Below are 10775 nucleotides of genomic sequence, written 5' to 3' on the forward strand. Positions count from 1 at the left end.
TTGATCAGGGCGACAGTCGATTTGGACCTGCGCACCTGCCCCTTCGTCAGTCTCTCAATCCGTCGTCAGTTTGCTAATGGTTATATTTTTTATTTAAAAAGGCTCGTCTTATATTAGGAAAAGTAGGTCTTCTTCATGTCCATGTTATGAACATATTCAATAATGAAACAATGCATTTACCATTGACCTGAATATTCCATTTCGTTATATTAAATATATGCATGTTTTAATAACTCACAGAGTATTTGTTATTCGTTCACTCAACTGGAGCTTAGATTTCTTGTGTTCACAATATTGGGTCAACAGCAGTTACAGTTATAGCGCCAGCTCCAGGCCCGCTTACCGTGCCGGTTGCCCATTACGCTTACCAGTTAGTTTTGGCCCATTGCTAGCCAGACGAGACGGCTTATATATATACATATATATGTGTGTACATCTTGTTCTTCCTCTTTGCTGTCCCTTTGTTTGTTTGTCCCTCTTTTGGGATTGCAATTTTTGACAGCAATTTTCTTGCCGTTGACAAAAGCCTTACGCAGTAAATTGAGATGGATGAAAGCCAACAGGCAGGCAGACAGGCAGACAGACAGACAGACAGACAGGCATACATAGGGATTGACAGACAGTTAGACAGCCAACTAGACGGAAAGAGTGGAATTGCGCTCGTCGCCAACTGAGCCAATAAGCGCACTTGGTTTAAAGCAACAGCGACCCTCGGCAGAACTAAAAAAAAAAAATAAATAAAAACAAAAACAAACGAAAATGGTCAAGAAAAACGAAAGCCATTGCTGTTGGCCTCGTATCCGCTGGGCTGCCTAATTGGTTTGCTCCAGCAGAGACTAACCAACATAAAAGGAAGAAACCTGAAAATCATGAAACTTAAAATCCTGAATGCGGCTAGCCAGCTGCTCCCATTTCGGTGGCAGCCAGAGCTAACAGTGCGTGAAAGCTAGTCAAAAGGTTCTCGGTAGGGCAAGCAACTAGAAGTAGAAAAAAATATTCAAATATATATGAGATTATCATTGAATCAATAATTCTCTATTACTATTCTAGCATATTCTGCTCTAGAAGAGTCTACTACTGTAGCAGACTCTGCTCTAGAAGAGTCGACTCTAAAAGAATCTACTCTATCAGAACCTAGTCTAATGCAAGGCCATAAGACTTCCACTGATGCAGCTGTTCACAAAGCCAACCAACAACGAATTATGATCATGAATTCGTCCTTGGGTAAATACATATGTAAATTTATCTGTGAGCGTGTGTGTGTGTTGTGTATGTTTGTCAATGATAGGATTTGCGTGCGCCCTTTGAGTTTCAATTGAGCTTAGCATGAGTAATTAAGGGGCATTAGGCAACCGGCACGCCCACTGTGGCCAAAACTGTGCTAACCCGTGGCCCGTGTTGGCTGCTTTATGGTTTTGGCTTAAACTGTGCAGACATTTTCATTAATTTGCACAATTGAATGATTTTCATTAAATTGTAATTACCCGAAATTAATCGCCTTGGCATTGGGAAACCCAATCGAGGTAAATCGTCGCCGCCTGCTGAGGCGATTGCGTAAAGGTCGCTGTGCTGCCTAAGCGGCTTATAGCTAGAGCTCTGCCTAGAACCAATTCAACTCGACTCAGTCTAGCTCTCTCTCTCTCTCTCTCTCTCTCTCTCTCTCACACACACACAGTGCTTCACTGGCTCTTTCGCCTTTAGACGTGGCGCTGAGGAAAAGTGGTGCCAAATCGATTCAATTGCATTGTTTGTATTTGCAGACTGATTGAAATGCATGTGAGCGTGGAAATTGTTTAGTTTTCATTAGGAAACGCATTCCGAAAAATCCATTGACTGGCAATTAGTGCAGAGCGAAGCGCTTCTAAATGCGAATTGCGAAACGAAAGCGTCGGCTGATTAGCCCCCAGCTAGCTGGAAAAGCGCAAATGAATGCAAAGAAATGCAAAAGTACATAGAAGCAAGAAAAACAACAATTTATTTTCTTCGAGATGCCGCCACTCCAAATACCCTCAGCAGCTGTAATGAAAATGGGCATGCAAGGCTAAAGACTAAAGTAAGACTATATTAGCATGGAAATTAACTAATTAGAGCATAATTAGGAAAGTGGAATTTTAAAAGTTTGCGAGATATAATAAAAATAAGATTGATTAAAAATAATAAGGACGAGAAATGGAAAGGATGGAAATAAGTAATAGTACAGATATCTGTACTATATTTGAATTTTTTAAATAATAAAAAATATATATATTAAATCAATCACATTTATATACATATATACTATACATATTCATAGGAATAGTCCCTAAAGGCGCTATATACTCATTATCATCTTCGATTTAACTCATATCTGTATATACTGCTTGATTAAATTTATATATTATTTTATGATATATAATCGGACATGAATAGAAATATTTAAAATCATTAAATAATGTTAAAAAAAGTAATATATTTATTCAAGCTAACTTAATATATAAATATAAATATATATACATATATCAAGATAATTAATTTATTTATTTATATATAGATTTATATACTGCTTGATTAAATTTATATATTATTTTATGATATATAATCAGACATGAATAGAAATATTTAAAATCATTAAAAAATTTGTTAAAAAAAAGTAATATATTTATTCAAGCTAACTTAATATATAAATATAAATATATATACATATATCAAGTTAATTAATTTATTTATTTATATATAGATTTATTCATTCATTTCTTTATTTACTTTATTTTATTTTATTATTTTTTTTTTTTAAATTAAATTTATTATTTCAAGCATACTTCCCTTTATGATAGAAACAATATTCAAATACATATATTAATTTTATTTATTTATTAATCAATTTATTTATTTTTTTAATTTATATATATTAAATAAAATAATTTATATATATTAAATAAAATAAAATAAACAATATTCAAATACATATATTAATTTTATTTATTTATTAATCAATTTATTTATTTATTTAAAATAGTGTTCCACTCATAATTAACTTAATGCTATCAACTGGCTTCGGCAAAATATATCACACACATAACTAAGAGTCGGACAGCAGCTGCAATTCCCTTTCTTTTCATACAGGGTATGCAGGCTGCAGTCACACAAACACAGTAGCCAAATGTCCAATGCTCGTGTGTGTATGTGTATGTGTTTGTTTGTTTGTTTGTGTGTGTGGAAGGCTATGCGCTGCTGATGTAGGCGTAGAGCGAACTGCTTGGGCAATTATGAACGCCTGTGAGCGGCAGCTGCCACTGAGTTGCTTAAGTGTGCATATTGCATATTTTAAGCTGCCGTCGACCTGAGCTGCCAAGAACGACCCCCTCTCCCCCCCCTCGCAGACAAACAATGAGGCAGCTGTTGTTGCAGTGGCAAAGCCGGTCAAAAGGCCGTCGAGTGTCGTCGTGCCAAGTAACAATTTGCAACAGCAACAACAACAACAACAACAAAGACCCAACCAAGTTGCAACAACAATGGCAATAATTCAGTTCAAGTGCACGAAATTTGTTGTACATTTCGCATGCAGGCGCAAGGCAAATGTTTGGGCGCACGTCGGAGGCGTGGTCAGGTGCGAATATTGCCGCCAGGCAGACAGCTCGGACACACGCAGCACGAAGGTCTTTTCCATTTCAACTTGAGTTGTTTTGCTCCACTTCGTTGTGCTTTGTGCTTTTATTTTCTGCAAACAAACAAGAGAAAATAGAGAGATGAGCAAACGAAATAGAAACCAAGCGAGGGCCAGCAACAAATTAAGACAATAAAACTCAAATTAAATAAAAACTCCAGCTAGCATATGGTCTCAGCTGGCAAACAGTCAACAATGCTGTGTGATGCTAAGAAATTAAGCTTTCTGTGAAACTGTCAACGTTATTTTTATTTCTATTTAGTTTATTTTGCTCTTATTTTTTTACTGTTAAAAGCTCAAGTAAATTGTGCAAATAGTTGAATTGTCGTATTGCGTTTATTCTAAGCTTGTCCAAGTTTTTCATAGCTCAACCAAGATATTTTTGATATTTTTAAGCGATTAAGCTAGCTGTCTATATATAGGCTGAAGAGCCCAATGGGCGGAGCATTACGGCTAAGAATAAACCTCATTCTTTACAGCTGAAGTTTCCTAAAACATTGAAAAAAAAAAAAGTTAATTAATTATAAATTTTTCTAACAATACTTAATAATATAATATATATAATACTTAATACTAAAGGGAAATTTCAGACAAATTTATTCAGCCAAAATTTTAATATTTCAATAGCTAAATTTAGGCGATTATATGCTAAACTAAACAAAATTCAAAAAGTATCACTCTCGTTTAGTAACTCCTGGGAAACTTTCAATCGATTTTGCATCCAAATTTGGATGAAAACAAATATTTTTGCTAGTTGAATATTATTGAATTATATATTGACTATGTAAAGGATATGATATATTTATGATATATTTATGATATATTTATGATATATTTATGATATATTTATGATATTTATGATATATTTATGAACTTGTATCGATTGTAGGTAACCGAACGCCAGGAGCAAACACCAGCACCACAAATGCAAGATGAATTCGGACCAAACAATGCAGATGCCATCTGGGCCGCCGCCTGCGTCGCAGAGAGTTACATGCGGCGACTACAGCGGGGAGAGAGACAGCTATGGGGCAGCGGGGAGTCTGGGCTATGGCGGCATCCCGCCTACGTCGACCAGCAGTTACGGTTCTTTTGGCGTACTCTCCAACTTATCCAGCGTCGGGGCCGGCACGCCGACATTGCCGCTGCTGCTGTCCACGCCGCCTTCAACAAGCACATTCAAGACGACGACGACAATGAACCCGATCCCAGCATCGACATCTTCAACTTCCCCTTTGATCCAAACGCCCACCCCTTCCAAATTAATCCCAATTACGATGACGAACCCGACTACGACGCCGTCAACGCTGCTCTCGCAGCCTACGCAGCAGCCGACGCAGCAGCCAACGCCAACGACAACAATGATGCCCCTCTCCCTGACGACCATGTCGCTGACGACGCCGGCCCAGCTGCAGACCCAGTTGCCGACGCAGCTGTTGCCGATGCCAACGCTGGAGGACATTGAAGTAGCAACACAACAGCAGCAACAGCAACAACAGCAGCAGCAGCAGCAACAGCAACAGCAACAGCAGCAGCAGCAGCCTCCGCCGCCGCCGGCATCGCAACAGACGCAGCCAGCCGGCATACTTAAATACCCAACACCTTCGACCATCGGCTATGTGACCGAGCTGCTGCCACCGGCCACCGGGCCCAACCTGGCCAGCAGCGCCAGCAGCTCCATTAACAGCAATTGCGGCACACTCAAAAGCAATGCCAAGCTGCTGCCCCTCCAGCTGGTGGCAAATACGGCGCCGACACGCAAAGAGCCGCCATCGACGGCGTCCGCTGGGCAGTCGCAGCAGCGCGCCCGACGCCAGGGCTGGTGCGCCTGCTTCGGCTCGGGGCCCAGCGCATCGGAGGCCAAAGCGCCGCCCGGCTATTCCACCAAATCCAAGAAACGCAAACAAACGGCTCAAACGGTTTGGTCCGCTCTGCTCACCAATTTGGGCATCTGCATGCTGCTGTTGGCCTACACATTGCTCGGTAAGTCTATGGGCCCCTGAATTTCCCAATCACATCTGAGCTGAGCGAAAGACAGACTAGAATTTTTGTTTATCGTAACATTTTTACACTTTCACGTATTTGAGTTAGCTGCTGAATGGACTCTCGCTGCAAGTGAAGCCTCTGCGGCTGCAATGAAAATTCATTTCAACACCGCCCTTCTTTGCGATTCTCATGCTTTTATGCAATGGTCTTCCCTTAGTCAAATGACAAAATTATTATTGTTAAATATTATACGGGTAGTGCTCGATGGTCAAATGTTACCCAAGTAATCACTGCGTAGTTTTTAATGGCTTTCTAGGGGCAGTTGATTCGTCTTTTGGTTTGGCCAGGTAAGCGCGCTCCATTTTGTAGCGCCAGCGCCAATAGAAGATACTTGTTTATTCTGATTTGTCACTTCGATTCATCGACAGAGTAGATTGAAAGTAGCTGATCAAATAACTGCTCTAATCTTTAAAATACAGTAGAAATCGGCTTTAACGACTCCTCTTATAGCGTCGGGTTGAGGCGACCGAAATTCTGATCCTTAGACAAAGTTATGTAAGCAAATTTATACGGCTATAACGTCTACCGGGTATAACGACGGTCCCTTGAGCGTACTACTGTACTGTACTCTACTGTAAATAGAGGAAATATAAAATATTTATATATATATATATATTTCTGTAAATATCCAGTCCCAGTGCATAATGTCCAATGAAGTTTATTTAGGAGGAGATAAATAAAAATGCATGAATAAATATTAAAAGTCTTTAACCTAAATCCACGAGATTTGCGACACTTTTTCGCCCTGTGATATCAATATGATAGCAGTTCGATATGCATATGCAATTTAATAGGAGCTAATAGAATTTATAGTTGAGTCCCCTAATCGAAGGCCAATTAAGATAGATTTGGCTGAGCCGAGCTCATTTGCAATGTGCCGCTGGCATTTGGGAGCTCGAGTCAAGCCGCTCATTAAATTTGGACAGCAACTGTGGCATTTCGCTAGATTAATTATAGCTCGACAAATAGACACATACAAATGTATTTATGTGTGTATGCATGGCATACTTATATAGTGAGACAGCAAAACTATCAGTTGTATAAACATTTGGCTGTCGCATTGCTGTTTGGTCCTTGGGAGCTTTCGTTATGTTGACTAATTAACGCAACATTTTCCTCTCGAGCCGTTGACTTTTTGCGGCTGCTCTGCGTCAGATACAGATACGTATGGAGATGGAGATAGAGACACAGTTAGAGATAGAGATAGAGATAGACAAATAGATGAAGAGCTCGTCTTGTAACAAGAGATACCTAATGTGTCTTGTCACAATTTCGACATTTAAATTAACAACAACAGCGCCAGCAACGACGATGTGATAAATTTAATTAATCATTTTGCCAGCCGCATGCGAAATGGAAAGAAAACGCCAAAATGGCGTCGGCCGCGAGTTTTGCCACAAGGCCAAAAACACCGAGAACTTATCCGGCTCACAATTATGCGAGTGTGTGTATGTGAGTGTCTCTGTGTGTGTGTGCGTTTGGCATTATCATCCCATACATTGGCATCGCTGTCATGTTGCTGCCGTGTCGCCAGCCATGTGTACTCGCATTAGAAACCAAAGACGGCTGTGCGAACATGTCGGCCACGGAAGTGACAGGCTGTGAGACAAAGTGACAAAATAGGCAGCATGCAAAAGGCAGCCGACACATGCGCTCTACATCAAATACTTTAAACAAATCGAAGGGGGGCCGTCAGAGATGCTAGAAACTTAGCTAGGCGACCTGTCACGGTTTAACGTCAAAGTCTGTGAAAGTAACAGGTGAACTCAGACTCTTCTCAGCTGGTGAACGTAGTACGAAGGCACGTAGCTAACGGTGTTCGTTGAGCAAGTCACAATATTTGAATGTACTATATATTTTAGAAATTACTAGATATCCAATTAGGCTCCATTTTATCTGGTATATATGGATGGCCTATACTTTACTAATCAATGGAAAAAGTCTTACATTTTAGCTTATGTTTTGTCAAACATGCATAAAACAAACAATTTAAAATGCTTGGAAATAATAAAACTTAACTTTTAATTGTGATAGGTAAATTTAGTTTGAAAGCATTTTTTGTTTAGTAAAGGATAAGTGCGAATTTTATTAACTAAAATACTTTTTTATTAGATTGTATTTTTTTTAATATTTTTATTATATATTTTGAGCATTATACTTAATATTTTCGTAAGAAAAATCTGAAGAAAATTTAAATAAAAATATATTTAATCACATGGCTGGCCTTATTTATTCTTTAAAATTTGTTTGTTTTTTTTTTTTTATTTCTTTATTTTATTTTATTTTTCACTTAATTTTGGATTATTAAAAATACAACAATAAATATTCAATTATAAAAACTGTTGTTTATATTTTCTATATTTATATAAATTTAATTTTATTGCTGTTAAATTTTGTTTTTTACATTTTTCCAAATTTTAAGTCTAATGGGAACTTGTTTAAATTAATTTATATTTTTAAAAAGATTTGTTTATGCTTGATATCAAATTAATTTGAATTTATTTAATTAAAAAAAAAAAGAAAAAACCTCAATAATTTTGTATCCTCAAAATATAAAATAATTTTAATTCTAAGACAATTTTTTTTTATTTAATTAAAAATAAATTAAATAAATAAAATTTTTTGCGAAAATGTAAGCCTATTAGAAATATTTTTTAATATGCCTTTTTATATTCATAGAGAAAGACGTTGTTCCAATTCGCGCCGTAGCTCATCTCCAGCTAGTTTGTGTGTGTGTGTGTGTGTGAGTGCGTGTGTTTGAGCATGTGTGTACGGCTGTATGTGACAGCTGCGCAAAAAGTTAGCCGTGTTGCCTTGTTAAAGGAAATCATCAAATGACACAAACAATTATTTAACTTTCTCTAGGCTCCGGTGCGTGAGTTTGTGACGTCAGCACACGCTCATTTGACAGCTTCCAGTGTGTGTATGTGTGTGTACGTGTTTATGCATATGTGCTAGTATGTACTCCATTTTGCGTGCATTTTAACGCTTCAACAAAAGTTTCAAGTTGGCCAAGCACAACAGCAACAACAATTGCTTCTTTTGTGTTGCTGCTGCTGCTGCTGCTGCTGCTGTCGCTTCTCCCTGTCCGGCCGCCAATTCACAGTCCTGCTGCTGCCACACAGGCTCATGTATTATTTTTAACTTTGACATGTGTTGGCTTTTGTCGACAACATCGACTCATCATACCCCTCATAATATCATTTGCAGAGCCGAAAAAAAAAGGAGGAGAAGAACAATTTTGTTCAAGTTACGGCGGGCGGCGACTGTAGCTGAAAAACTTTTTCACAAACTTGACAAATGCCGCTCCAGCAACACATGTTTGCCTATGCGAGACTGTGTGTGTGTGTGTGAGCATTGGTTGATCAGCATAGACATTATGTGAGTGACAAGGCTTTAGCCTCGGAATTTATGCAGCAAATGTTGAGCCTTACACTGTGCTCTGGCCACTGACTATTCGTCATGTCAACAAGCTGCAGGAGCTATGACCCGTTGCCTTTTTTTCCCCTTGTTTTAATGGACCCGCATTCCTGGAGGCCTAACCCGGCGAGGGAGTAAATATCTTAAAAATGTCAATGTTTTGATGAATTCAACTTAATTTGGAAGATTTTGATGTCAAGCTGGAAGTCCATTTAAGAGTTGTAGTTATATGAGATTTAAGGAGTCAGAGCGGGAGAGATAGGGAGCAAGAGCAATATAGAAACTGAGTTAGAGTAAGAGGGAAAGAGAGATATAAATAGAGGAAGATAGTATGTACGTATATACAGTTAAAGAGAAAGAAGGACAAAAAGAGAGAGGGCAATGGATGGCGAGAGTGAGATGGAGAGAGAATGGGTTAGAAACAGAGAGAGAGAGAGAGAGAGAGAGAGAGAGAGAGAAAGAGCGAGAATGAATCGAACAGAGGGCCAGACACAGATGAAATAGAGGGAAAAATGAAAGAGTTCAGCACGAAGATAATACAGAAGTAAGAAACTAAGTGAATAGTAATAAGCATTAGTGAAAATGAAGAGAGAAAAGAATAGCAATCGATTTAAGCAAGGGTGAGAAACGTAAACGAACAACTTAACAAGTAAGAACGTTGCAGTCGGGCGCTACCGACTGCGGAATACTCATTCACAGTCCGTATACATGATGCTATGTTTACAAAGGGGCATTTATTCTTATTTCAAATTTAATTTGGCTTTAAAAAATTTAGTACAAAACAATTATGCTTTTTGATTATATTGTAGCTTTTGGTAATTTTTATCGAGTAATCGATAATTATTATATTGATCGTGCACTTTTTGAGTACAAATGTATGGTAATTTTCGTTAATAGCTTTCGGTCACACCTATTGCAGATTCTTAAGCGTTTGCTTACATTACAAAAGCGCGCTTTTTAGCATTCTAAGAATTGCGATTGATTTTGTGGATTTTCTAGCTGTTATTGTAGTTTTGTCAGATGACGCTCTGTTATTAGTTTATTGTATTTTAGCTACCAGATTGTCAAGCAAAACGATAGCGTGGGTGATAGAGGCGTCGCAAGTTATGTTACAGCGGCGGAGGTTCAAGGCCCCTTCAATGTTGTATATTTTTTTTCATACATATTTTGTTTTTTATAAAATAGATACTTATTTTATTCTTTTTTCTAATTAAAAAATTTTATAAGTTTAAAATTGTTAAATTGTTCTTCTTAAATATTATTATATATGTACATATGTACGCATTTATGCATGTACATATATGTATGTACATAAGTCTGCACGCATATGTAACATTCCAGCGTTTCTTATGCACGCGCTCATTTGTATGTGTGTATGTATGTACACATAAATGCATACTCTAGCGTTGAAATGAGACTGATTTGTTTTTGCTTTGTTCTTGAATTTACCATCCGCTACTCTCATAAAAAGAATCTTATTTTTGGATTTCATTTTAATTGCAGCCGTCGACAATAGGTGGTGGCGCTGTCAGCAAAGGCGCCGGTTCAATTTGTTTTGTTATTTTGACAAACATGACTTGGGTGCGAGTTCAAATCCCGCGGAAAACTCTTTTTTGTAAATTGCATATTTTGTTATTTTAGTTTCTTTTATATTTTTTAAATATTT

General features: G+C 37.9%; 1 protein-coding gene across 1 annotated transcript in view; it reads left to right on the forward strand.

Annotated features, from left to right (window-relative positions):
• Positions 1-10775, forward strand: part of LOC108657712 (uncharacterized) — a 111843-nt gene that overhangs the window by 85163 nt on the left and 15905 nt on the right. Inside the window, exon 3 of the mRNA XM_089263737.1 lies at positions 4533-5626. Coding sequence (XP_089119863.1) covers positions 4576-5626 — 1051 coding nt within the window. The 5' untranslated portion in view covers positions 4533-4575. The remainder of the gene's footprint in view (positions 1-4532; positions 5627-10775) is intronic.

Source organism: Drosophila navojoa, chromosome X (assembly GCF_054131105.1).
Source record: "Drosophila navojoa isolate 15081-1374.11 chromosome X, UAZ_NAV_1.0, whole genome shotgun sequence".
Classification (NCBI taxonomy): Eukaryota; Metazoa; Arthropoda; class Insecta; order Diptera; family Drosophilidae; genus Drosophila; species Drosophila navojoa.